Raw genomic sequence first — 27655 nt, 5'->3', positions numbered from 1 at the left:
CAACTCTATAATCATTACCAGAATGTCCGTACGTCCATTTTAAACATGTTGATTTTTCTCCTTTTTTAACAACAAATTTTTAAGTGTTCTAATTATCCGTTTGATCTGATTTTTGGTATATTGATTCCTGGGACAACAAAGAACAATATTATAAGCGAAGCAACTCTATAATCAAGTCAAAAAATTTAAGTATGTCCATAAACATTATCCTGCTTCAAGCAGCTTTTCAACAAATTTACTTACAATTTTGCTTTGGCTTTTATACTTTTAAATTCTGATTATTCAGTTCAGATACTATACAAGTGTTAATGTCCGTTTGTCCTACCGTTTCAGTGCTTCGCTTTTATGGATGTTGTCATCCTTGTTTTTATTAAAATGCAGTATGTATGAGTAAATAGAGGAGTTGAACATTTGAATTAACCTACACCTAATTAAAATATCGTTTTAAATTAGTTTTATATATATAATACACAACAATTGTTGTAAAAAATACATTCATTCCTTTGAAATCAGCCAACATTCTTTCTTCACCAACTTCTGTGCAACTTTATCTCTGTGTTGTTCAACACAAATATTTAAGTCTTTCTCAGTCAAAGGATCAATACAAAGCATTTCCATTATCTCTTTTTCATGAATGTTTAACATAGGATGAGGATTTGGATCATTTTTTCGGAATTTTTTCCCCTTTAACAATTTTTCTTTCAAACATGAGTCGGATAAAAACCCCTGGATAACAAAAGCTTCTGCTTGTATTTCTCTAAGGGCTTTAATAATTGAATTGTGTAGAACATTTTCAAGATGTCGGTCAACAAATCTTTTATATATTTCAGCATTTTCATCCACAAATACTTGTGGCTTGTCTCTTTCATGGAGTGTAGTTTGATCAGGTATAGCAATAACTTTACTCTCGGTGTCAACATAATACTCACCAATTATCCTTTTCAATTCGTTAAGTTTATCATTAATTGTACATCTTTGTGAGGAATTTGATGGGCCAAGAAAAAGGATCGATTTATTGATAATGTTATATCTCCTCTCAAATTCTTGTGAATTAAAAATATCTTGCTTGGACAGTTCTTCTATTCCTAATCCAATCCTGCAAATGCACTTTTCTAGTCTTTCCGGTGGCCTCATAGCTGAAAGAAAAATTATTGTTGTTTAAAAATATGAAAAGCTATATAAAAAATAATACAAAACAACAAATTTTCTCACTTATACAAATAAGTTGTTAAAATCTTATGATATTATTTTACGGTACGTAAAATGTTTTCTAAATAGAAAGAAATACTTCGAAAATCTGCGTTAGACACTTAATTTAATTTCATAACAGGAAAAAAGAAAAATCAAACTCAACGAATATGATTAATATTACAAAAAAATATACCTGTTAAATTAGCACTCCTTACATTGTACAACAAACCAAACTTAAAATGATTCACTTTTCTACAATTAATCTGAAAAATCAGAAGTCCAACAATATAATCTTTAAAAAAATTAAGATTACTAACAGAAAAAATATATTTATAAGAAAACTTGTATACAAAGAAACAATAGAACTAAAAACTAATTAACTAATATAAGTAAAAAGTACTTTTTTCTTTTTAAAAAAATGAGTAAAAATCAGAGATTTCACCTAAAATTTGCATTTTACGATAATGACGCCTTATTTTTGGGTATCGGTGCCCAAAATTTGATAGATTTCAAATATAATTTTTCCACATACAAGTTTTATAGTTTATATCAATTTCAACCACATTCGAGTTTATTCTTTTATTTTAAAGATTAAAATATCACCAAAATATCGATAAATAACTTTTTTAATTCAATTTTATACTATTTTTTCACATTTCTTGACAATATTGTGTTGTAAAATTGTCTGCTTCTGTTTACATTTTATTGACGATGCTTTCCTAAACATACAGTTGCCATATTTAGCAAAATTTTAAATCACAAATTTTAGTTTATTAGTATGAAAAGTAGTGTTAAACCACAAAAATAAACTTTAATCTCTTTAATAAGGAAATTAAAATCTAAATACTTGTTGAAAACAAATTAATTAACCTTAAAATTTTCAAATCTTCAAAAAAACAAAAAGGTTTTTTTTCAAAGTTGGCAACAAGGTGTTAGACAAGTTAGGAGAAATTTTAATAAAAGTCGTCTTTGCTAAGAAAACTTTAAAGTTATTTCTTTTCGCTCTACAATTATGATTTTACTGTAATAGTAAATTTAAAAAAAAAAAATTTGAATTTGTTTTTACATAAATGTTAATTTTCATCACTTTTAAAAGGGAAAATAAATAATTTATAAAAAGTTTGTTATTGTTTATATATCGGTTGGAAAAAAATTGGTTGCGGCATTCTGTGCGGAACTAACATAGAAAGGACAATTAATACTATAACATATTTTCCTACAAAAAGATACATTTATTTGGTCAAATATTGTGAATTGTGTTTAAATTACCAATCTGTTGAAAATGAAATCTATTTTAAAATGATATTGTTATATTTTGATCCAATTTTTACAAGAAAAAATAGTAATTTATTTTAAAAAGTTTAAGGGAAAAAATATGCTCGAGAAAGATTGTTCATAAATTTGAGTTGCAGACGACCAACGAATCAAGATTCAACTTGAATATTTTTGAAGTTACCCAAAACAAACATACGATTGGTTCATAAGAAAAATTAACAATTAAATGTGATTTGTGCTGTAAAGAATTAAGTTGTAAGACTGCCCTGTTAAAACATATGAGAACGGTTCATAAAATTGCCAATTGGACAGTGGCTAATTCTAAAATCAAATGTTAACTGAATGATAAAATTCATTAAGAATCAAAGTTAAATTGTTTCAAGCTTTTCAGATCGTTATTGCCAAAGGAACAAAAACTATGTAATTAACTATGACTATTGTGTTTTTTCATACCTATTGTTTTAATCTTTAAGAATTAAAACTATTTTTAATAATCATGTAGTTTTTTATTTGATAAATTATTCCACAAATTTAAACGTACAATTAACTATATATCATTCATTATGTTCGAAATTGGGGGGGGGGGGGGGTGTTAATTAAGGTCGTCAGGCACTGTGGAGAACAGATCGAATCAAAAAAAAAAAAAAATAATGAATTACCTCATTTAATTTGTATTTTCCAACTGTAAGTTTCATTTAAATAATACTTTAAGAAAATAATGCTTCGAAATTCCGGCAAATCTAAGATGAAAGATTGGCACAGAATGTTTGTGCAGCAACTCATGAGCCAGGAATAACAATCAACCTAAATACAAATAGCAATAGGATGTGTGTAATTGTATGCCCGTAAAGATCTTAAGCGTCTGAACTAAGCGTTCCACAATTTTCAGGATAATATTACATTTGACTGTTTGGTTTTATACTTGTTGTGTCCACTATCACTCAAACGATTTTATCTTCCCCATGTAGGGGTAATTTTGTCTATCATCCATTGGAATGCATATCAATTTAACATCAAATGTCTTATCTCCTAATATCCATAGTTTGTACTAGGCAGTATAAAATTTATTTATAGAAGGGTTAAATTGATTTGTTATAAACCAGGGTTCCATGTCTGGAATAGAAGTTTTTATCACTGCGAAGGTTGAGTGCTGTTGTTCAGTGTTTTAATTATTAAGGATAGCAGTAAAAAGGTTTCAAGATATTTTTTTGTCTATCCCTGGAGCCGCTCTGAATTAACGGCTCCGGTTCCAGTAAAATTTGGCGGCTCCGGCTCCACAACACTATTATTTTTTAATCCTAATTACCTTGTTCAGCAGATTTTCGCTAAGGGGGTGTGAAAAAAAGGTAGCGCAGGTCATCCCAATTTTAGCTTTAAGGTATTGGTACCCCTCTACCGTATGCTTCTGTTATGGATTTCTTCTGTTTTAAACATCTTAAATAACGCTTCAATTTGTCATCCTTAATATGCCTTAAAAAAATTGAACAATAACAATTCTCTAAAAAAGATTCTGATTGAGAAATTCAACCAAGAAGCAGGTTTTCCAAAGGTAAATTATTTCACATTTATACTTAACTACACACAAATCGGAAGCTGATGGGAGGAGGGAACAAATGCACAAAAAGCCGAAAAAAGCTAGTAAGGGTAGGGGGATTTGTTAAAATAAAACATCTTTGTTAGTTTTCGGATTTAAAGATTGAATAAATTTTCACCCCTCATTTGTAAATTAATTTTACTTTGTTTTCAGATTAATTTAAACCATGAGGATGAGAAGGCACAGAACGAAGATATCGCAGAATTTATTGATCACCTTTTCACCACCTGCAATGAAGCATTAGAAAAAGTAAATTTTCAAATCAAAAGAGGTGAATTTGTATTTATTTTCTACCTTGGATTTTTGGTGTGTCGGTAATATCATAATATGTCAGTATTACGTCACTCTTATATTCTGTAAAGTTGTAAAGTTTTTCCCCCTCCCCATTTTTAAAAAATAGAGGGGTGGGATTCTCTTCGAAGGGTGGTCGTACCCTCACCAAGAATAGTTATAAACCTATGCGAAGCAACATTGTTAAGGGAAAAAAGGATTGTCTCAAACTCTAAGATCCTTGATGTTAAGGTAAACAAGAGATGAAGGAGGATGATCAGTACCCTCAATGCTACACATTTGTGTGCACAGAGGAAAATGAACAGATAGCAAAAATGCAGAAGATTTATTCGGAACCAGGCAGATTTTTAAAGAATTTATCCTATAAATTAGAAAGGTTTTTTTGTTTGTTGTTTAAGATTTCAATTACTAGGTATTGAGCTGCTTAAGTTTCTTTTTTGAAAAGAATTCAAATAGTTCCTGAGAAGGTTTTAGGCATTTTTTTTTTAAAAATAAGCCTTGAATGGTTTTAGGCTATTTTTCTTCCCTCTTATCCCTTTGATTGCGGAGCCCCTAGATACCAGGGGCGCAGTCGCTAGTTGTAATTTTAAAGTTTATTTCATACAGAGATGTGCACTATAAAATATTCTGGTACCCAAAGTTTTATAAACATTTTCTATCATTCGTTGGCTTAAAAACTTTAGAGACATTATGTTAAATATCTTGGTTGGTACTGGTCCACTAATAATTCTGAAAATTAGAAAAGACAATTTTGTTGATTATAATGTAGGTTGTACAATAGGGCGGGTTTATATCAGAATTAGACAAAGAGGGAATGTGCAACAGATAAAACTAACTTAAATAAAATTTCTGACTGAAAAAGAATTTTTAAAAATTGATATTTATAATGCGACCACTTAAAAATGTATTTTATTAATAAAAATATGCAAAGAAGACATTCAAGTTCTCTCCATTCAGTTCATATTAGTGCTAGAGGGCTAAATATTTTTGTGCATTTCCCCAGTTATATAATGAATTTCCGACTATAAGTTAGTCAAAGTCATATTTCGCTTCCGTACCCTTTATTTACCAACCTTATACCAACGACCAGACATACAATTGTTTAGTAATTTCTAATGAGAGTAAAAAAATTATTGAATCAGAACTATGGCTTCATGGTGCTCCCAGGAAAGGCCTTGAGGAGGAGATTCAGGAACTTTTGTCTGTTTAAAAATATCTCGTTCCTAGCCTAGAAATTACTAAAAAATACCATTTTTAAGGTTTAATGAGAATTGTACAATTTGTGGAGTTTTTTTTTGAGATTTTCTCAGGCTAGTAACGAGATTTTTGGAAACGGTCAAAAGTTTCTTATTCTTCTCCTCAAGGCCTCTCCACCATGAAGCCATAGTTTTGATTCAATAAATTTTTTACACTCATTGACAAATAGCTATAAAATTGAATGTCTGTTTGTCAGCGGTTTTAAGACTTAGGATAAATTTTAAATCATCCATAGGAATATTATCCTCATAAAAATCATTTGCAGATCCCTGCTTTGGTCTCAGAAAAAAATGTCCAAAATCGACCCACCCTATTGTACAATAAGGCGGGTTGATTTCTAACTTTTTTTGGAATTTTAGATTTTTCACATTGGCAAGGGTTACTGTGCCAATATAAAACCCTGTAAAATTTGAAAGAGGTTTTTTAATCCAAAAATAACGGGCGCGCGGGGTTATAAAATGTGCCCGCCCCCTTATAAAACCAAAAATTGAAATTCCTTCAAACATAGGCATGTTGCCTATCAAAATGACCGCATTGAAATGCTGATTACAGATCTGAAAACCATTTTGAAAAATATTGATTCAGTCTGAAATAATTTTCAAATAACCTACCAAAATGAACAATTTTGACTAAATCAGCCTTTTTAGGTACTTAATGAGCTCTTATTCAAACTAGGAGCAATATTTTTCAAAACGGATTTCAGATTCATAATCAGCATTTCAATGTGGTCATTTTGATATGCAACATGCCTGTGTTTGAAGGAATTTCAATTTTTGGTTTTATAAGGGGGTGGGTAATTTTTATTCCCCCCCGCAAGCCCGTTGTTTTTTGATTAAAAAACCTGTTTTAAGTTTCACAGGGTTTTATATAGGCCCAATAACCCTTGCCAATGTGAAAAAATGTGAAATTCCAAAAAAGTTGGAAATCAACCCGCCTTATTGTACAATGATAAATAACTTTGTCTTTTCTCCTAAGATCCCTGCTCATAATTGTTAAACGTCATTGCTGAAATAAAGGGAGAGGTCATTTTCTAGTAAATCCCGTAAAGGTGTGTGTTATAAGGCCTAAAAATAGTAGTAGAACGATAAGGTGCTCTATATATTTGTATTTCCTATTGAATAGAACAATAGGGAAGAAATTTTTTTTTTTTTTTTTGATAACCGTACCTGGAATATCTGAAATTTTCTATCAAACGCTTTGTTTGGCTCAAACTGACACAAAAAAAAAAATATAATTATAATAAATCAACCTGTAAAGAATGACTTCTTCCTTTGTTTAATGGTATAGATTGTTCTTAACCTTTACCTTGTACCTATAGAAAACATTATTATTATAATTATATTTTTTTTTAATTTTTGTCAGTTTGAGCCAAACAAAGCGTTTGATAGAAATTTCGTATTTTTTTAGATAATCCAGGTACGGTTATCAAAAAAAAAAAAAAAATTTCCCTATTGTTCTATTCAATAGGGAATACATATATCTAGAGCACCTTATCGTTCTACTACTATTTTTAGGCCTTATAACACACACCTTTACGGGATTTACTAGAAAATGACCTCTCCCTTTGTAATAATTTGTTTGACACAGACAAATTAATTTTAAAATATCTGATCCAACAGAGCTTGAGCTGCTGAAAGCCATTTGTGAACTCTTAGCAGATGAAAAGATAGCAACTGAAACTAAGCTGATTAATTTATGCAAAGAGGTATGACACATATTTTAAAGAAAAATAGATTTTAGTAACTCATACAATTAATCTATAACTTTTTTGGGTGGAAGGGGGTGGAGGCTTCTAAGAGATTCCGTAAAACCAGTACCAAGATTTTAAAATTATCCTCTAGATCTTTATATTATTATACTTTTATTGATTTTTAGCTTTCTAACTATAGAAAACTTTCTTATTATGTAACGGACAAATGGAACAACTCTAATTATATTAGATATATTATCATCAGTAGCTATTAAAAATTAACTTAGATTGTGCTTTTATTTTTTAGGGAGGATTTAATTCTACTAGGAAGAAATTGACTCCCATTGAGGCTGAGAAAGTGATCCATACATTTGCCAAAGAAAAATATATCATTAACAACAGGTTAGCGTCTACTTTTTTTGGTGCAAGAAAGATCGTCTTTTTTGGGGTCTTTTACTGGTCATGGTTAATCGTTGGCTTAAAAAACTATTGGTAATGTTTATGAAATGTTGATTGGGTGGTGAAAACTAGCAATTTCAAAACTTTTAAATGATTTTGATTTATTGTCTGATCCCTCATGATCCTTGATTTTTACCTAACTTTTAGAAAATTGGGTTTAATGGAAAAGGGGATAAACTTAGTCCAAAAAGGTGCGCTACTTGTGAATGTTTTGTCATTCTTGTTTGTTTTAGAAAGCACAGCAGAACAGGTTCAAAGAACACTACCTATTACATGGGAGCCAGACTCATACTGGAACTAGAAAACTGGCTAGAAAAAAACATTGAGGTATAAATTCATGTAAGATATTTATCGACAACATACAAAATTGGACATACAACAATATCACATCTGCGAGGCATATAGACAACAGTGCAGAAAAAAATTGGAGATTGAGTAGCTGTGTTAAAAATAAGAACTTTAATTTAGGTTGACATGTGTCGAGTTTGCAGCAAGCCTGTCTTTGTTTCTGTTGAGTGTACGACCCGTAACTGTAATAACAGCTACCACAGGAATAATACTCACATCACTGCTACATTGATTGATTGATTCGCAATTTTTTTACAATTTACATTATTTATAATGGATAACATGCATCAAATACATCTTATTTGAGAATAATTTAATTCACTCCCTATGTTTTCTTTCATTCATACCCACTTCCCTTAAATTGCACTCCAAAACTCCAGCGAAGCTGCTCTATGGACTATAAATAACTGGTCTGTCCATACGGATATGTGTAAAATGAGATTTTCTCAGCTGCCATTGAAGCTACACAACTAATTTTGTTCTAAACAGTCACATCCATTTTTTATTGCTTATGTTCTTCATTATCAAGTATTCCATCTACTCACTAATCTACCTTCTTACCTAAAATGAGGTACATTGTGTTTGATGAATATGCCAATGGACATTTTGCCGCAGAAAAAAACAGAGAGACAGTCATCCTACAACTTTTTTGCATTGAATGTGTCTGTATTATATTTTACCAGGTATTGTGTTGAAGCCAAGAAGAAATGTAAGGAATGTAAACAGCCACTCAAGCTTGATGGGGCTACCTCAAAACGTTAAATGAAGAAACTTTAAAGATGCCCCCCACCCCCTACCTGATAATTGAGTAAAAACTCCTCCGTATTAAATAAGTCAACTATTTCTTTTGTTCATGTATCAAAGTTTAGATTATCAAAATTGGATAGTTTTGTAAATATTTCTCCTTTACATATATCAATGAGGAGTTAAGGGGGTAACCATTTGATTTTGTTTTGAAAATAAAAGCTAAGGCTGTAGGTATATCTATAAGGATATTCGACTTATCCCTGTTAATTAACACAATATCTGCCCCAGTGCCCATGACCTAAAAAAACTTGATCTCAAATAATAATTTAGAAATTCTTACCTTATTACATAAACCTGGCGTGATTTCATAAAATTGTGATTCTTTGTGATTTTTATTTTTGTACATTATACATGAAATTCTTACAGTGTTGATATTTTCCATATTTTTTTCAGAAATATTAAATGTCTGAGCGAGCAAGCTAATATTGCTTGATTAACTTCTACTGGAGATTTTTGAAATATTTGTGGGAAAAAATGGAGAAAATTCGTACTGTCGGCAGTACACTTAGAAACCATTGGAAGAAGTCCGTATTTCTGACAGTAGCTGGGGGCTATGGCGGCAACTGGTACTGGAAAAAATTACAGGATAATGACTTCATGAGACAGTGCTGCAGGGAAGCTTTAACATATGGGGCTACGCCAATTGGAGTACACCAACAAAATTATCATGTGACCGTAGTTCTAAATCCAGCCGCTAGTGGGGGCAAGACTAGGAAATTGTTTGAACAATATTCAGCCCCCTTACTTCATTTAGCTGGTTTCAAGGTGTCCATACAGAAAACTGAGGGAAGAGAGGAAGCCAAGGAGTTATTAAAGATTATGGAGAATTGTGACGCTGTTCTTATAGCTGGTGGTGATGGTATTCTCATGGAGGCTGTCACAGGTGTCATGAAACGAGAAGATAAAGAAAATTTCACATTTAAAACTCCGCTGGGAATAATACCTTTGGGCACCAAAAATAGTCTGGCAAACAGACTATTTCCTGGCACAGACCAAGTGCGCCAGCTGGCTGAATCTACTATGGCCGTCATTAAACAGATCAAACGTCCTGTCAGCGTTATAGAGGTAGAAAACTTAAGCACGGATGAATTTATGCGGGGAAAGAAATTATTTGGAACTAATTCTCTCGAGATGGGGGCGTGGAGAGAAGCTGATGCTAGAAAAGACAACTACTGGTTTTTTGCCGGGCTGAAACACAGGATGACCTACGTATTTTCCTACCTGACCGGCCACAAGGAGGTGACGTGGGACTGGCCTATCAGCGTGTCCACGCTTAAAACAGAAAAATTAACGCGGCAACCGGACGCCCAACCTCCTTCACCACCCACGCCACAGCGGAGAGGCGGTTTCGTGGGCTTTTTCTCCTCCTCGGCAAAAATGGCGCCAAAATCTGAGGCTGTGCAGAAAACTGAGGAAATTATTGAAAGCTGGCAGGATTCGGTCAGCATGGAGGCGGGGCAAGTACAGGTTGATATGGGTGCTAATGGAGATGAGTTGAATATGAAAATTTTTCCAAATAAATCCACGTTCAGTGGATTTGTTTCCGAGGGCTGGTCCAGATTAAATAAAGATTCTACCTCCAGTGTGCTACCTGAAATATTGACCTCAACTCAGCTCAAATTAGATACGTTTTCATCTCCAGAGAACCCGAGGCTGATGATTGTAGATGGGGAAGAAGTTGAGCTTACCGGTCCAATTAAAATTTCTGTGCTACCAAATGTGCTGACATTATTTTGTGGAGGAGCTGACACAGCCGTTGTCGACACATCCACACAACCTCCTTCACCCCCACAATCGCCAAGATGGTCGACACCGAGTGTGACGTCACAATATCTTTCTGGAACAAATTTCAAAACAAGAATATGAATCCTTTCTAAATACATGTTTTGTTTTGTTTCACAGTGTACAATGGAGTTATTGGCGGATAACAGAAACCTGATATTTGGTTCACCACACAGCTTAAAACCATCCTGGGACCTATGTGAAGCATCCCCATAACGTGACCTCAAACCGTGCAGTGGCCAGTGAGATCTTAAGAGTCAAAATAAAATCTTTCTAGGATTCTTTTAAATTATGTCAGTATGGCTTTAACCACTTTAATATCTACTGGAATTCCGAACCATACTAAAATAAATTTATGATATCCTATTGAACAATTTTCCACGAATAATAAATAAAAAATTATGTTTTTATCAAATATTTTTTTCTTCATTTTATTATCCGTGGAAATTGTCTAAAATCTACATAAGAAAATTCCTGTTTTTTTTGAAGCATTGAAAATTCTTTAAAATTACAGGTTGCAATGTTACAGTAATCATAGAAAACTTCAAAGAAGTTTAAAAAGAAATATTTAAGGTAATTATTTTTATAGCTCTTGTTCATTACAGAAAATACGTAGGTACTAAGACTAAAGAAAATATTTTTTTATGGGAGAAAAATGATTTTCTTGGCTGCTAACAAAGATATATTTTTTTGGGGTGAAGAATCCTCTTACTATTCAACTCTTACAAATTCTAAATAGTACATTCCGTCAGCCTGTCCGTAAATCTGCCTAGAGAATTAAAATATTATAAGGAAATCTAGAGGCGATTTTTTATTATCACTATTGCGTTTGCATTTGATTTTTATTTAAATTGTGACGATTGCTCGACCTACAGCTATTCTACACTATTAGTGAATGTATGTGTCTTCTAAGATCTTATAAACGGCTGGACCGATCGTTACACTTCCCCCCCCCCCCCCCCCCCAGATCCCCAATAATGTTTTTAATTAATTAAGTTTAGTTATAATTGTTGTAATAATAGATGATTGAGCCAACAGAAATGGAAGTTTCCGAAATGCCTCCGCTTGAGAAAATTCTACCCATAAAAACACCCCCAACAAGTCCTTTAAAATCTCCAAAACAGGAAGAACCCTCACCCACCATATTTAAACTTGAAGAAGTTGGGAGAGCAACCTCACCTTCTAAACTATCTGATGATTATACTGAGAACAAACCTGTCTGTGAGCTGTGTGGCAAATCTTTCTCTTCTGCTGCAACCCTGTCCAAACATAAAAAGATTCACACGGACACAAAGAATTTTAAGGTAAAAATACTTTTGATAAATATAGAGTACGCTAAAGATATATGTCCATAATAGTTAATTTTCGCATCGTAGTATAGCAAGCTTTTCTCGGATAATAAATTGTTGTTAATTTTAAGATTTTTATTTTATTGTGATAAGATGTATGTGATACGATACATGGATTTTCAGTTTGGCCCTGAACTGAACAAATCTTAATCCAACGGATATTATCTGTTTCTAATCCATACTGGAAAGTTCATTTGATTTGTTGAATTAACTGAATTGTCATAATTTGATCTTACACCAGATTATCATGTACTGTAATGATGTCCATGTATTTTGATAACCTAAATTGACGACAATTTTCACCTATCATAATATTCAATTTTTGAATTGTTATTTTTCTAGTGTGAGATGTGTAGTAAAACATTTCTCCGCACATCTGCTCTGCGTCTGCACTTACGAACACACACGGGAGAGAAGCCTTTCTGTTGTGATACTTGTGGAAAATCTTTCTCTGATTCTAGTCATTTTAACAAGCATGTGCGAATACATACAGGTAAGACATTTGAAACTTAAATTTTTTTTTATAATTTTTTATATTTATGTACCATCCTATACGCCCCTGGAGTCCTGTAAAAAAAACCCTATATGAAAGGGGGAGAGGGGAGTTGTGGTCGATTAACCATTTTAAATCTTAGTTTTGAGTAAAAAGTGAAATTCTGGGGTTAATTTACTTATTGGGGCAATATCTTCACCCTAAAGTGTTGAATACCTTCCCAAACTTAAGAAGATTCACTGTAAAGGAGATACATATACCTAGTGGATAGCGGTATTTTTTGGTAATGACATACAGACAGATAAACATCCCATTACTTTAAATACTATTATTTTTAGGAGAGAAGAATTATTCGTGTGAATTCTGTGGTGAAAATTTTACAAGAAAGAGTACTTTGGACTCCCATAGACGCACCCATACAGGTCAACATTTTATTTATACAATGGAATGAATTCATGGATCTAAAGGGATAGGACAATGGCCGATAAATTGATATACATTCCCAATTATGATACACAAAATTACCCTTTCTAAATATTACAATTGGTGGTGTAAACGGTTGGCCACTCAACTAAATAAACCAATCAATCAAAATTCAATAAAATTCCCCATAATTGTACAGCCAACGAATAAGAAAACGTTATTATAAGACTGGGGACTAGTGTAATAAATAGCCCAATATCCTCTCCCTTCCTTAAAATGGATTAGTAATGGTGAATTAACATAGTGGAGTTAGATTTTCAAGAAACATGATTGTAGAATCTTTTACGGCATTTTCCCTTCGGCGAAGGGTTGTTGTCAGTGCTCGACAGACAATATTAGAGAAAGCACCTTTATAAGTAAATGAAATATTGTAGGTGAAAAACCATATTCATGTGAGCACTGTGGCAAAGCATTTTCTGCCCACCATACCCTGGTCAATCATAAACGGACGCACACCGGAGAAAAACCTTACAACTGTGATACCTGTGGCAAATTATTCTCGAGAAAGGTAATTCCAATATTTTACTGTACAGTGTACACTTGTTGAATTGTTTTGTGTTCCAGTTATAATTAGTTATTTTATATTAAAGATAATTTGTAATTAAAGTTGAACAAATTCATATAAATGTGTTTTGAGTAAAAAAAGAAAACCTTAATTAAGGAGAATCAAAAAGGCAACAAGTTTTCTCAAAATAAACTTCAAAATATTTGTTTGAATTAATGAATAAGTATAAATAACCCATACAACTAGTCCCAAATAGAGACCCTATCGTCTTCTAGCAAGTTGCTTTTTGATCTCTTGTATGGACTCGGCTGAGTTTATTTTTGCAAGCTATCAGATGATTTCAAAGACCCAATGCAAATTTCGGACAGGGTCCCTTCCCTGAAGAGAGTGTTACATATAGCTCATGTCCCCTGTATTCTTTTACTTTATTTTTAATTATGTGTTTTTTTATCTCTTATGTGCATACTTTTTTTCAGGGAGCACTTGACCGGCACCGAGTGATTCACACAGGCGAGAAGCCCTACGCCTGCGCCTGGTGTGGTAAAGCCTACAGCCAGAGTGGCGACCTAACAAGGCATAAGAGGCTGCAGCACAAGGAGGAATTAGCGGAGGAGATCCAAAGGTTGAAGGCAGAGAAAGAGGCTAAAAGGTGAAGATTTTAAACTTATAAAATAAACTTTTCATGAGAAGAAACTATTTTGAACTTAGCTGAATCTTTAAATCATTTTGGTGGTGCGCAGGGGTGTATATTCTGCATGGGATCCCCGGCTCAGGGGGGGGGGGGGAATAAAAAATAAGTGGTTGGAGGGGAAAAAAATGTAAAAATTTAGAAAACTGAAAACATTTTTTCCATTTCGCCCCTCTCCTTGGTTAAAAAAAACTAAAAAAATGTGTGGTAGGAGAAATAAAATAAATAAAATATAGAGTTCTTTAAATATTTTTCTATTTTCCCCCCTACTTTTTAAGAAAAATCTAGGGGGGAAAAAAAATAAAAAATTTTGTAGCAGGGGAAAAAAAATAGATCTTGTGCAGAATATACACCACTGGTGGTGCGCCAAATCGGGGTGCGCCGAATTTCAGCTAATCACAGCGCGGCATATCATATAATGCTGTGCTGTGATTGGCTGAAATTCGGCGCACCACCAAAATGATTTAAAGATTCAGCTCTTATCTTTTCTTGATTAAAAGTAATATAGCCTATAAATACCTAATGTGTGTGTGTGTGTGTAGCCATTTCATCGGTCTGGTTCAGGGTTGCCATCTAGCTGTAGAAATCTTGCTACTTTTCTCGGTTTTTTCCAAAGGTCGATAGGATTCAGATCTGTAGGGTTGGAGTTGCAGTTGAAAAGGTGGGGGACATCATGAGGGGAAACTTGACAAGCTGGGCATTTGTTGTCAATTTCTTCGTTGATACGGTGATTGTAGTCATTCACTTTAGTGCTAAAACCAGATCTGAGTTGGGACAGAGAACAGTGGGCCTTTCTAGTTAATGTGTTCTCTGATTTACTAATTTCTGGGGGTTTGAAGTTGAGGACTCTGTTGTTCTTATATTTGCTTTTAACAGTTGCAACGGTTTTTGTGTGCAGAGATTTAAGGCCTCTTTTTAACTCTGGTTTATTTGTAATAGGAGTAATGCGTCTAATTTCGTTTTTATATTGAAGGGCAGTTTTTTTCATCTGTCTTGGGTCTGGGGGGCGATCCAGGTGTTTCTGTCCAGGGTGGCCAGGTAAGTGTGAAGCGAGCAGGAATTGTTTGGTAATAAGCTGAGCATGGGGTTGTAGGGGTAGAACCTTTGTTTCTTGATGGAGATGATCTATGCTGGACATTTTTAAGCAGCCAGTAGTTATCCTAAGAGCTTGATTTTGGATAGTTTGTAAATTTTGCCATTGACTAGGGCTAATTATAGAGCTCCAGATGGGACACCCATATTCTAAGACACTTCTGCCAATAGATTTATAGGTGTTGACTAGGGTTTCTTTATCCTGTCCCCAGTCTGATCCAGCCAGGCATTTCAGGATATTAATCTTTGGTTTAGCATTATTAATGGAAGACTGAGTGTGATGACAAAATTTATGGAGCGAGTCAAATACTACTCCTAATAACTTTGGCTTGTTTTCAAGGGAGATTAAATTATTTCTAAGAAAGACTTGAGGGTGTATTTTGTAATCTTTGGTATCGGGTGAGAAAAGAGTGACTGTAGATTTTTCTGGAGAAACCAGGAGTTCTCTTTCATCCAGAAAATCAAGTAGTTTATCCAGGTATGCATTTATCTTGATGGTTAAAGCCTGGATATCAACGCCAGAAGTGTATATGGAGATATCATCGGCATATTGGATAATGTAGATATCTTCTGGTGGGTCAGGAATATTTGCAAGGTAAAAGCAAAAAAGAAGGGGGGAGGTAACTGCCCCTTGAGGTACACCTGTGCGGACATTCCTGGATGTTGATAGTTTATTTCTAAACTGTACTTTAGATTGTCTACCTCTCAGGTAACAATTTAACCATCTTTTAAGGTGTGGTGGAAGGTCAGAATCATTAAGTCCTTTCAAAAGCTTATCGTGATTTACCATATCAAATGCTTTTGAAAGGTCAAGTTGCACGAGCAGAGTTCTGTCAGGGGGTAGATTCTGATTAAAACCTTTACATACATGTTCGTTGAAATCATGTAGAGCTGTGATGGTAGAGTGGTTTTTCCGAAAACCATGTTGAAAAGTTGGAACTTTAAGATGGTTATCCAAGGTTGGAAGCACAAGGCGCTCAAGTATCTTGATTGCAGGACAGAGGATGGACACAGGTCTGTAGGATTTAGAGTCAGAAGGATCTTTGCCAGGTTTTAAAAGTGGGAAGATTATTGATTGTTTCCAAATTGCTGGTATTTTGCTGGAATTTAAGGAAAGGTTGAATATTTTGGTTAGAAAAGAAATACCTTTATTTCCCAGGTGTTTAAGGTGTAAATTGGTGATGTTATCAGGACCTATGGCTTTTGATGCTTTACTTTTCTTTATAGCTTCTTTAGTTTCGTCATCAGTGTGAGCATGTTGGTTATCAAGGTTGTTTTTCCTGATGTTATCTGTGATGATTCTGCTTTCTCTGGAACTTTTGTGATGAACTACAGCTGAATATTGTTTGTTGAAATTATTTGCAATTTTTACAGGACAGGAAATATATTTGCCTTTAAATTTGATTGGTCTATTGCCAGTGCTAGCAGATTTGCCGTTTAATCTTTTAATTAGTTTGAAAAGTTTGGAAGAGCTAGGCCTAATTTCTTCCACAGTTTTTCGCCATTTTTCTTTTTTGTGATCAAAAATCAAAGAGCTAATTTCATTATTTAGACGTTTTATATCTTCAGAAGTAGGATCTGTGGATCTTAGATTATCCCTGGCCTCCATTTTTCTTGCAGCCTCAGTAGGAATCTCAGGGTAGACCTCTTTGATTCTTCCTTTTGGAATGCAGAATTTGGAGACTTTGTTGACTATTTTTCTGAAAACTTTTTCAGCTTGATAAACATCATTAGGTTCCGGTTGTTTAGAGAATTCTTCTTCTGTCAATTTAGTAAAGTCATCCCATTTGGCTTTGTTAAAGTTGACAAAGGTTTTCTTTTCACTGTAGGATTTATCAATTGTGGCGGAAATGGTGATGATAATAGGAAGATGGTCTGAACTGAAAGTTGTAGAAGTGTCCCATTCTGTAGCTGGTAGAAGGGTGTACCTAATGTATTTTTTGTTTGTTTAATAAACAAGTTTCTTAGAACTAGACACTAATATTCCAATAATCAATTTGGTGCTTTTACTCAAAGAGCCTGCTGTGCACTGATTCCCTCCTCTCATTATTTAGAAATAAATTTTTAAAAATGGGGAGGGGGCAGGGATAAGGGATGGGAAACGTAAGAAAATATTATTCCAGGCCTATTTTCCAACTAGGCCTAAAAAACTAGTTTCGGGATGACGCAGTAGTTAGATTTGAAAACTATGAACAATGATGAAATAGCTATTATATGAATGCAAAGAAAAAAAGTATAGAATAGAATTCAGGTAGTTGATTTCACCAATCATAAAATATAATAAAAACTTTCCAAAGAACCAATATGTTAGTGGCTTTAAGTAGAATCCCGTTATTACTTCGCCAACCCCCCCCCCCCCCCCATTTAAAAAAAAGTTTTTTTTGAGATGGTTAAATCTGATTTATTTTCAAACATTTTAAGGGGGGATCTACTTCACCCCAAAATTTGTATTTAGAAATGAACACCGCTTTAGCCCCCCAGCTTTAATAAATAAATTAAGTAGATTTGAATAAGTACATGGGTAACATTCTATCAACTAATTGTTCCATAGCATACATATAAATTAAGAATTTTTAAAAAAATTAATTTTACGTTAAATATTAACAAAAAAGTTCAATTAAGTGTGCATTAATTTTTACCAAAATTAATGAAAATTTTTTTTTAACAAAACACAGTACACTTTTATTTACATATTGAACTAGTTTTGTATTTGTAATCATTTAGGTGGGTTATCAATTCCACATGAAATGTAACTTTTAAATTGTCTAAAGACAATGAGTTTTTCACATTGTTCTAAAGTATAAAATGTTGAATCCTACTCAGTCTTCAAAAAACGATCTCTCAATTTATGTTTTGCTATATGGACATTTATTAATGTGTAGATTTAATAATAAGTTGATGTGATTGAACGTCATATATATTGTTGTCCTTGTGATAGCAGAAACTTTCCATTGTTGTCTTTCTAATAGCAGAAATTTATGTTTGCTTGAATTAATTTAGCCAATAATGAACTGGGGGACGCGTTTGTTATTAATAATTGGTTAATGCTAAAAGCAAGTTTCAGGTTATTGGATATTGGCCTACAGCCAATGAGGAACTGGCGAAAATGAGTTGATTTTATAGGCAAAAAAGAAAAGTTGCCCCATCACTTTTAAAAGGAGGCTGAGACCTAATTTTCGGCCAGGTTTCCCATCCCTTATCCCTGGGAGGGGGGGTATATTATTCCATTGCTGGGGGTCCTAAACCGGCGGGGCAAAGAAGGTTCTGTGTTTTTTGATTGATTGATTGATTGATATATAGGTTCTGTGTTTAAAAAGGTAATTTGAGGAAAACTCCTATCATGTTTGTTCAATTCATTGTCCAAGTATATTGATATTGAATATTTTTTAGGATTGAACAACAGATATTGTCTGCTTCAATAGCTGCAGCTAAAAAGTCAGAAACAGTCAAAACTTCTCCAACTGCTACCAAAACTGCATTTAAAAATGTCAAAAAAGCTTCAAATAACAACAAACTTAGCAAATCAGACGAAACCAAAGAGCTTAAACCAATAAAATCTGAAGATATTTCAATATCTGATATTAATACAAAACATAGTGATTGTTTATTTAACAATATTGACAATTATGATATAACCAGTACAAAAGAAGAAAGTGATCTTAATATGATAGAAGTGCAAAATGAAATAGATATTAAATGCCCAGGAATTGTTTCAAAAATAAAATTTTGATGTGTAACTTCTTTGCAATATGTGTCTGTCCGTAAATAGAGCGAAGGATCATTGTATTTAATGTCTCACCAAGCCTTCATCCTCCCCTTTTCTTAATTAGTTGCATGCTATTTCTAATAATGAATAGTATTTCTCTTTCTCCCACCCCCCCATTTTATCATTTCTTCCAATCGTTCCTGCGAGTAGGATCTTTAAAACTTTTAGTCTGAATTCAATTTTAGCCAATCAATACTTAAATACCAATTTTGAAACAATTTTCCTAATACCTAGTGAAAGAAGAAAAAGATGTAAACACAACAACCGATATAAACACCAATATTACTTCCACTAAAGATGAATTGAAAGACGAATTAAAGCTGGAGTATGAAGACGAGTTGAGTGAAGTTGAGAATAATTATGAAAATTATGACAGTTTTGATGATAATCATTCAGGGATAGAAATGTTTATATTTTAGTGAATTTTTTTTCATTAAAAAATGCGGGAAATTTTTTTGTATTATCTTAATGAAATAAATTTCAACTTGGCGCTATAAACATTTTACATTATAATTAGATGATTATGAATTTCCAAAAGTTGAGGAAACTATAGAAAAAGACAAGGAGAATAAATTCTCTGAGTTTGATAGTGATTCTACTCCTTTAGTATATCCAAAGGTGAGTGTTGTTATAGTATAGGGGGGGGGGGGGGGGGCCGGGGTGGGGGGCGTAATGACACTTAAACTTAAACTGTGAGCAAAATGGTCTAAATATTGAGCTAGACACTTGAAACTTGGTACATAAGCCTAGTCCTATAAGATACTACATTTTAATGAAAAAAATTCAAAAATTTTTATTTTAGGGTTAGGTAAGAAAACCCTGCGGAAATGGGATTTTTAGGCCTTTTTTGGCCTGTTTTGGTGAAATTTGATGACAACTAATTTTTAAGTTTTTTCCTTAAATACTGTAAATACCGACTTGCTGAATCATCTTAAATAATGTCCTTGTGTATAGACACAGTTTATTTAAGGGGAAAAAAACCTAATAAAAAACAATTAAATGTAAGTTTCTACATCAAAATAGACCAAAAAAGGCCTAAAAATCCAATTTTCGCCCATTTACGCTGGGCTTTTCTTACCTAACCTAACTTAAAAATAAAAAAAAATGTATTTTTTTTTGCCATTTAGATGTAGTACCTATACGACTAGGCTCATGTACCAAGTTTCAAGTTTCTAGCTCAATATTTAGACCATTTTTTTTAACCTACAATTATTAATTAAGGTTGAAATCAAAGGAGAATGTTCTGAAAATGACGACGAAAATATTGAAAATAATGAACCAATCACAATCAAATCCATTCTTTCTCCAGTGCATTCTCCTTCCCACGAAGACGGCTCAAATTTGGTCATTTCCTCAGATATAAAACCAAAGATTAAGAAACTGAAAGTTAAAAGCAAAAAGGTTAATCTAAAGCTAAAACCGAAGTCTACAAAGCAATATACATGTGAAATATGCAGTGAAGTTTTTAACAAAAAGAAACTTTTATTTGATCACATGGATCTTAATCATATGGATGATCCGGCAGCAAGTATTGTTTGTGAATCTTGTGGAAAAACTTTTTCAAGTCGCCAGACCTTGTGGAAGCACAAAGAAACACATTCTCGAGAGAAACAGTTGCCATGCAATGTTTGTAACAAGATCTTTATACGCCAGTCAAGGTAACGTTTAGTATTAAAAACTTTAATAATTGGGCTTTATGCATTAATTTATTTCTTAGATAGTTATAGATATAGTTTACTTTTGGGGTGGTTTTCTAATTTTAATTGCATTCTATTCATTCGAAATTCCATAAACCTTGTGTATATAAACTATTGCTGCAATATGAAAATCATTATATAATGGCTTTCAGCGATTAACTTAAGTTCTTCAGAATCAAAAATCACCACTTTAATTACGAAAGGGGTAGTTGCAAGAAATGCATTTAAGTTTGCCTTTATTAAACCGCATACTTAATCCTGTTTAATGTTTTAAACTACAGCTAATTGTTTAATATTTATTGTACAAAATTATATGTTAGACAGTGTTCTTGTAACTTATGCATGTAATCATTTTTATCAAAATGTGATTTTTCTCATCCCAATAAATCACAACTATCCCTTTGTGACAAAATTAATTGTTTTTATAGTTTGCGTTTGCATATGAGAACCCATACAGGGGAGAAGCCATATTTTTGTGACGTTTGTGGAAAGTCTTTCTCTGATAGCAGCCATTTTATCAAACACAAAAGGTAAAATACCCAGTTAATTATGGTATCGTATTATAGACAGCTTTCCGCGGAAATTAAAATGAAAAATTAAAAAACAGTTTTGTTAGCCAGGGAGTAAGGGAGGGGACAATGGGCAATTAATTCAATTTAAGAGTTTTTGAAGAAAGGCCATGAAAACCAGAATAATCCCGAAAATATGGTGGAAATTGTAAAGTGATTGTTGATTAAATCTAGAAAACCATAAACTAAGAAAAAAGTTCCAAGAAAAAAAGCAATCATTTGAAAATAAGATTACCAGTATTACAGACTGACATAACCATTCTGTAATTAATTACTAGAAATATCTCCCTGGATCTCTTCAGATGACAGGGAAAGAGAAAAGAGATTTGGGGGCAAGTGATGTAAACACGGAAAAAAGGGACAGGCAGGCGTGTAGCTGGATGGGCAAGTATATGACCCGCACGCCTTCCTGCCCCTTTTTATCCTGTTTATTTCCCCCACCTCCCTTCTCCATTTCCCTTTCTCGTCTACTTTTAAAAAGGAGGTGGGGATGAAGGGAGTGAAATATAGTATGGGAGGGGGGCCGTGTATTTATATTTGAACTACTCTCTGTCTGCAAAACTATATATTATATATTCAAAACTAACATAGCGAGTAACGGCATTTCTTGCGCAAGTCCCCAAACTCAGTCAGAAACTGCTAAATTCTTGCACATTCCCTTTAAGCCAGTCCCCAAAGTCTGAGACTCCTAAAGATTGAATATTCGATCCATTGTCCCCTCCCTTACTCCCTGTTTGTTAGCCCCTAGGTGCCGAAGGAAAATTGACTGTTTTACGATGCTATACATGGTTATTCAGTATGGCTGAGAACCGGTTCAAATTCAGCGGATATGAATCGGTTTCGAATCTATACTCAAACTGTCTTATTTTGTCATTAATATGACCTAAAGACTTGCAGAAAACAGATAATTTAATTTTTTAGACCTACGGTATTTTGAGAAATGCCTCTTGGTATGATTGAACAAAAGTGAAACTTTAATGCATTTTATATCTAGGATTTACACAATCTTTAATCTAGGATACACACTGGGGAGAAACCCTACTCGTGCGAGGAATGTGGACGCAAATTTATCAGAAAATCGCACAGGAATGTAAATAGATAAATGTATATAGTAGATTTTCTAGTTGCGAAGTTGCTATTTATTTGACTTTGTCTGTCAGTCCGTCCGCCTGTAAAGCTATGTATCATTAAATATTATTTACTGTGCTGCTATTTAGGATAGAGATATAAAATGTTTGATTAAGGTCCCTGTCTCAATAACCATACAGTACTTGGCCCGTCAGTCTGTCTTCCTTCTTAAAAAGACATAGATACTTTTTTCTAAAGGTTTCGTGATGTTTTTTTAATAATCCTTTTACTGACAACTGAAATTCTACCATATAATTTATTTTTTCTGTTTGTCCATTCACGACATTATTATGGATGTTATTATCATAGCTGCCACTAAATCAAAATCTATCCCTAAACATGGTTCATAAGGGGTAATTTTGTTTATCATCATTGGGGATGTACAATTTATCGCCTATTGTCTTATCCCTTTAGATCCCTGAGTCTAATTATTTTTGTTGCAATACTAAGAGACGTAATTGTCTTTGTTTAAAAACTACCAATTAATTTTTTTAAATCTATGATTTACATTTGAAATACAGGGATGAGCATATGCGAACCCATACAGGAGAGAAGCCATATTCTTGTGACGTCTGTGGCAAAAGATTCTCCGCGCATTTCTCATTTACTAATCACAGGCAGAATTTAACTTTGTTTTTAGTTTTTTAAAATACTAATTAATTTCCAGAGTTGGGACTTAGGTAGAAGAAAGCTATCTATCTAACTTTTCTATGTGTTATTTTGTAAGGAGAAAATAATACAAGATTTAAAAAACACTGATGGAGAATATAAAATTTTTTTGTTATAGTTAGTTAAATATCCAGCATATTAGGGGGAGGGTGGAAGTGCCCCTTTTTGGAACCCATACAAGTGAACTCTGCTACTTCACAACAAAAATTGCGGCGTAACCGTATCTGCCACCCAAAACGGCAATCTTGTTATGGCTTCGTTTATCACAGTTCCACGCTGTACACAAGCAATTGCTATTATCTATTTGGCTTAGTTCCTTTATTTTGGTTTTAAAAAGTTGCCCTTTTGCCTCACTCGGCGTTTTTAGACATAAAAGTTAAATTATGATTTTGTTAAGACGGTCACATACGGGAGAACGACCATATTCATGTGAAGTGTGCCATAAAACTTTCACCCGCAAGAGTCATGTGGATAGGCACAGGGTCATTCACACAGGAGAGAAACCATACTCGTGTGATATTTGTCAGAAGAGTTTCACTCAAAGTGGAGATCTGAAAAAGCATAAAAAGATTCACATTAGAGATGGAATCTAAACCTATTTTCTTTAGTATTTAACTTGAGTTCTCTATTATACTTATTGTTATTGATAAACATACCTATTACCTTTTCATTTTAAAACTTTGACTTAGTATTACTGTTATTTGAAATGAAGGTAAAACATAGCTACATCTAAAACTTTGATGATATTTAGTTTTTCTTTTGTTTGGTCAACAAGAAAATGCATTTTTGTAATATTTTAATGTTGTGATCTTTTAACCCTTTTTTAAAAATCTGTCTTATCTCCCTAGTCATCTCCCATCAACCTAGATTAGATATAAATAAATTTACATATTAAGTAATTTAGGAATTAATTGACTTTATTATTGTTTTGTTACAGATTTTAAAATGAGCCTCCTTTAAACACCCGATAAATATACCAATTTGAAAGCAAATACTCAAGGTGATTATATCTTATTATAAAAAAAAACATAGTCGATTTTTTTTTATCTTTATAGATACGTAACTAGTGGCTCCATAACAGGTGGGTTAGATAGAATTACCCCTTCAACCTCAATAGTTTTTTTCAAGTAATAAGTTTTCGGACAATAAGTTAATAACCCACGGGGGTGTGTATTTTAACCTCCCTTTCCAACGAGCCTAAAACCATCAATGTACTAATGGAATTTTGAGATAGGTCTAGCCGTTTACAAGATCTTAAAAGACACACAATATACATTAAGACAGATATACATCCTGTTAGAATTAAAAAGGGCTTGGAAACAGTTGTTGTGTTATTTTAGATGGAAAACACAACATCCAACCAAGAGAGGCCTTCTGTCACCTTCTCCAACACAACAACACACCACAAATACCCGCCAAAACCACCACAACATCAACAGAACAACAGCAATTTAGTCACAGGACAACAACCGTCGGTTTCTACAGCAGCAACCCCAAGAAAACCTTTAGGTATCAATATTAATGAAAAGTATTGGATATCCAAGAATGGAAGGGGACAAGCAAAGTTTCATTAACATGTTCTCACATTTGTTGGCTTAAAAACTTTGCTATTTTTTATTTTATATTGATTAGAAGTGTCCAAATTTCAGATTTGTTTATCTTTATTCGCGTTGTACAATGTCCATTGTCTTAACTCTTAAGGTCCAGATTCTGTTTATAGACCTTCTCTAAAGTCATTGTGTTTCTGAGATATAATAAAAAATCATATATCGTATCATATTTTTCATGAATAACGAGGGGAAAAATAATTATTGATTTGTTTGGACATACTTTTTGTTTCTAGGACCCAAGCAAGCATCAAGCATAAACACGCCAAGACTTGGCGCACCAACCAATCCTAAAACACCGGGATTAAACCGTCAACGGCCAAACTTTACCGCCGCCGGCACTCCCTCAAATTCTTCCGCCATGACACCGCGTCCATTCCCAGGCTCGGCCAAAACTCCAGCCAGCGGTTTCATAGCTCGCTCCCGCTTTGGCGGCGCCACGCCGCTGACGTCTTCCATCCTGGGTAAACGGCGAGGAAATGGCGCCATTTCCAATTCAAATATCAAGGTGGCTGTCCGGTGTCGGCCAATGTTGCCGGCGGAATTGGATAACGCCGAATATCCAGAGCCGGTTGTGCAATTTACTGAAGATCAGGTGATTTATGTTGTTTATTGAAATATTAGTTTTATAATCTCCGATTTTTATAGTTCAATCGTAGAATATACTTATGAAAGATGAATCAAAAAAGTTTCAAATTCAATTTATTATAGGGCCATTCAATATTACATTTTTAATGATTAACAAGTTTTTTCTAAAGCTCAAATTTATCATACTTTTTAGGAAATGTTAATGTTGAATGTCTTAAGGTGGTTTATGCTACTTTCTTCACCCCCCCCCCCCCCCCCCCCCGACTACATCTTAGACGCTAGAGGCGAAGCAACTAGTAATACTAATTTTGTTTAGGTTATTGTGGATCAAACTCGACCATTTCGTTTTGATGTTCACTTGGACAGCAAGGCTGCACAGGAAAAAGTTTACGAAGATTGTGTCCAACCCCTAGTGGCTAAGGTAAGATCATACTTTTTTCATAGGTTTTCCTCGTATTTCTTCTAAACCAAAAATGCAACTTTTCGAGAGAAATAATGGATTTTATTTAGGTTAGGTTGTGTAACGAAAAGTAAGGGCCTATCAGGGTTAGAGTTTCTACTAGGGAAAAGAACTTTTTAATTTTTTTATCACAAAAATCTTAAACGGGGTAGAATATGGTTGTCCATGAATAAGTTTGAATGAAAGCACCCATTTTCATCTCATAAAACACATTTTGTATAATGTATCTATCTACTATACCTATTTATAAGCCTAAAAAGTCTAAGTAATGATTTTAAGAACAATTTTTGATTATCTTTAAACTTTTTCTCTTACCTACATTTTTTTGTTTCTAAGAAATGATTCTTTTCTTTTCAGAGAAACTTAAAATCTAAACTTATTTTCTAGGTATTGGAAGGATATAATGGTTCAGTATTTGCCTACGGACAAACGGGCACAGGCAAAACATATACAATTGGCACCGAAGCTGCTGCTGCTGTGACTGGTCATGTAGCGGTCAGGGATGACACAAAGGATGGAGTTGATAAGAGTATGACTGACCATGACAATGATGATAATGTTGGTATTATTCCAAGAGTTATTAAGGAGGTCTTCTCTACTGATAAAACTATCACAGTAAAGGTAATAGTATTAGCGTTTTCCCTTAAAGGGCCTTGTTGAGCAAGCATAAAACCCTTCTCCTTTTTTGAATTAAATTGAAGAAAAAAAAATCAACCCTTTCCTACTTGATGATAAACAAAAGTATGCACTTTGTGATTCAAAATTGTCGGTCGAAAAAAAAAGCAACTGTTCCTGTATAAACATTTGTCTTTACTTTGTGCAGATTGAACGTGAGCAAGTTTTTTTCTAGGGAAGGATTGTTAGTTCCACCCAAACCCTCTGAAATGGGGGGAGTGATCAGAATTCAGTCTGGCATCTACCTTTCAAGCACAGTAGGACTCTTCTGGTGTAGCTCCTAGGATCATTGATGCACGGTGCTGGATGGACTGTTTGTACGTATCTGGTCTCCCATCTCTGTATAAACATACACCCACTAAAAATTTGATCTAACAAATGGCAGGGAGAGTATTAGTTGTTCAACTTCGCGGGGGCGTAATTTTAAATACAACTATTCTTGTTTTGATTATGTTTGATTAATGTGTTTAGGTGTCTTTCTATGAGATATTGAATGAACAAGTATTTGACTTGTTGAACCCGAGCAAACAGCGAGTTCCTCTCAATGTAAGAGAATTGCCAAATCTGAACACATTCAAGATTACTCAGCTTACCCAAGAAGAGGTGAGCAAAATAAATGAATTATTATTGATGTATATAAACTACCTGCCTTATTCTTCATTGACCCCTTATTATGCTGAACATTGTTATCATATTTTAGTACAAACTGATAAATCTTAGATCCAATGTGGTTATGATAAATGCACTATCGGGTAAAAGCTATTTCGTAATTCAGTGAATGTTGCGTAAAATTATATACATTTGGCTCTGCGCTTTAACTTTAATTTGTAAGAACATTTTTAAACAAGAACAAAATTAAATATAGAAAAAAATACTGATTGCAAAGATAGATTTTTTTAGCAAGGCAATTATTAAATACTTGTAAGTAAACCAAAGAAAAGACATTGAAAATTTAAATGTATCCTTGGATTCAGATAACTAACGTATAGTAACTTTATAATAAAAATATTTTGCATCGTATTTAAGACAGCTTTCCGCGTACAGTAAAATGAAATATTATTGATATTATTTTTCAGTTTTATACTTTTACATACTTTTATTATTTGTGGAAAATTGTTATGGCTCAGAACCTATTCTAAACCAGCTGATTTTAATCGGTTTCGATGCCATACAGGAAATATCTAGACACAGC

The 27655-nt window shown here is 33.5% G+C and overlaps 6 protein-coding genes across 6 annotated transcripts in view; 5 read left to right on the top strand and 1 right to left on the bottom strand.

The window, feature by feature from the left end:
• Positions 1-19034, top strand: part of LOC145322611 (uncharacterized) — a 447245-nt gene extending 428211 nt beyond the window's left edge. The window contains exons 2-8 of the mRNA XM_080164797.1: positions 11209-11267; positions 11717-11998; positions 12386-12536; positions 12875-12958; positions 13394-13527; positions 14001-14173; positions 18695-19034. Of these exons, the coding sequence (XP_080020923.1) occupies positions 11717-11998; positions 12386-12536; positions 12875-12958; positions 13394-13527; positions 14001-14173; positions 18695-19034 (1164 nt within the window). The 5' untranslated portion in view covers positions 11209-11267. The remainder of the gene's footprint in view (positions 1-11208; positions 11268-11716; positions 11999-12385; positions 12537-12874; positions 12959-13393; positions 13528-14000; positions 14174-18694) is intronic.
• The window catches only part of LOC145322681 (uncharacterized), a 143369-nt gene that overhangs the window by 31016 nt on the left and 84698 nt on the right, over positions 1-27655 (bottom strand). The window lies entirely within an intron of this gene.
• The window catches only part of LOC145310994 (chromosome-associated kinesin KIF4A-like), a 456179-nt gene that overhangs the window by 428211 nt on the left and 313 nt on the right, over positions 1-27655 (top strand). Inside the window, exons 2-7 of the mRNA XM_080150506.1 lie at positions 24073-24133; positions 24474-24642; positions 24977-25335; positions 25645-25749; positions 26176-26409; positions 26935-27066. Coding sequence (XP_080006632.1) covers positions 24474-24642; positions 24977-25335; positions 25645-25749; positions 26176-26409; positions 26935-27066 — 999 coding nt within the window. The 5' untranslated portion in view covers positions 24073-24133. The remainder of the gene's footprint in view (positions 1-24072; positions 24134-24473; positions 24643-24976; positions 25336-25644; positions 25750-26175; positions 26410-26934; positions 27067-27655) is intronic.
• On the top strand, positions 3152-9197 carry LOC145311714 (uncharacterized). Its single transcript, XM_080150687.1, has 10 exons — positions 3152-3257; positions 3571-3608; positions 3974-4015; positions 4214-4331; positions 4583-4690; positions 7228-7313; positions 7606-7700; positions 7991-8084; positions 8226-8309; positions 8790-9197. Exons 1-10 carry the CDS (start codon positions 3185-3187, stop codon positions 8865-8867), a joined length of 816 nt encoding a protein of 271 aa, XP_080006813.1. The 5' UTR covers positions 3152-3184; the 3' UTR covers positions 8868-9197.
• On the top strand, positions 9327-11208 carry LOC145309363 (acylglycerol kinase, mitochondrial-like). Its single transcript, XM_080150335.1, has one exon. The coding sequence runs from the start codon at positions 9387-9389 to the stop codon at positions 10776-10778; it is 1392 nt and encodes a 463-aa protein (XP_080006461.1). The 5' UTR covers positions 9327-9386; the 3' UTR covers positions 10779-11208.
• Positions 19302-24071, top strand: LOC145311735 (uncharacterized). The gene is made up of 7 exons (XM_080150709.1): positions 19302-19466; positions 19588-19688; positions 20292-20728; positions 21196-21297; positions 22354-22423; positions 22987-23081; positions 23531-24071. The coding sequence occupies exons 3-7, from the start codon at positions 20565-20567 to the stop codon at positions 23724-23726; spliced, it is 627 nt and encodes a 208-aa protein (XP_080006835.1). The 5' UTR covers positions 19302-19466; positions 19588-19688; positions 20292-20564; the 3' UTR covers positions 23727-24071.

This window comes from Acartia tonsa, chromosome 1, assembly GCF_053477335.1.
Source record: "Acartia tonsa isolate MP-2025a chromosome 1, ASM5347733v1, whole genome shotgun sequence".
NCBI classification, from domain to species: domain Eukaryota; kingdom Metazoa; phylum Arthropoda; class Copepoda; order Calanoida; family Acartiidae; genus Acartia; species Acartia tonsa.
Note: the sequence above shows the minus strand (reverse complement) of the source record. Positions and strands in the feature narration are given on the sequence as shown.

What these genes read in the sequence shown, in the direction of transcription:
- LOC145311714 (XM_080150687.1), top strand. Translation starts at nt 3,185, where the DNA reads ATGCTTCGAAATTCCGGCAAATCTAAGATGAAAGATTGGCACAGAATG. An exon ending in AAGAAGCAGGTTTTCCAAAG is followed by an intron (nt 4,016 to 4,213) that starts GTAAATTATTTC and finishes CTTTGTTTTCAG; the next exon opens with ATTAATTTAAACCATGAGGA. An exon ending in GGCTAGAAAAAAACATTGAG is followed by an intron (nt 8,085 to 8,225) that starts GTATAAATTCAT and finishes ACTTTAATTTAG; the next exon opens with GTTGACATGTGTCGAGTTTG.
- LOC145309363 (XM_080150335.1), top strand. Translation starts at nt 9,387, where the DNA reads ATGGAGAAAATTCGTACTGTCGGCAGTACACTTAGAAACCATTGGAAG.
- LOC145311735 (XM_080150709.1), top strand. Translation starts at nt 20,565, where the DNA reads ATGGATCTTAATCATATGGATGATCCGGCAGCAAGTATTGTTTGTGAA. An exon ending in ATCTTTATACGCCAGTCAAG is followed by an intron (nt 20,729 to 21,195) that starts GTAACGTTTAGT and finishes TTGTTTTTATAG; the next exon opens with TTTGCGTTTGCATATGAGAA. An exon ending in TTATCAGAAAATCGCACAGG is followed by an intron (nt 22,424 to 22,986) that starts AATGTAAATAGA and finishes TTGAAATACAGG; the next exon opens with GATGAGCATATGCGAACCCA.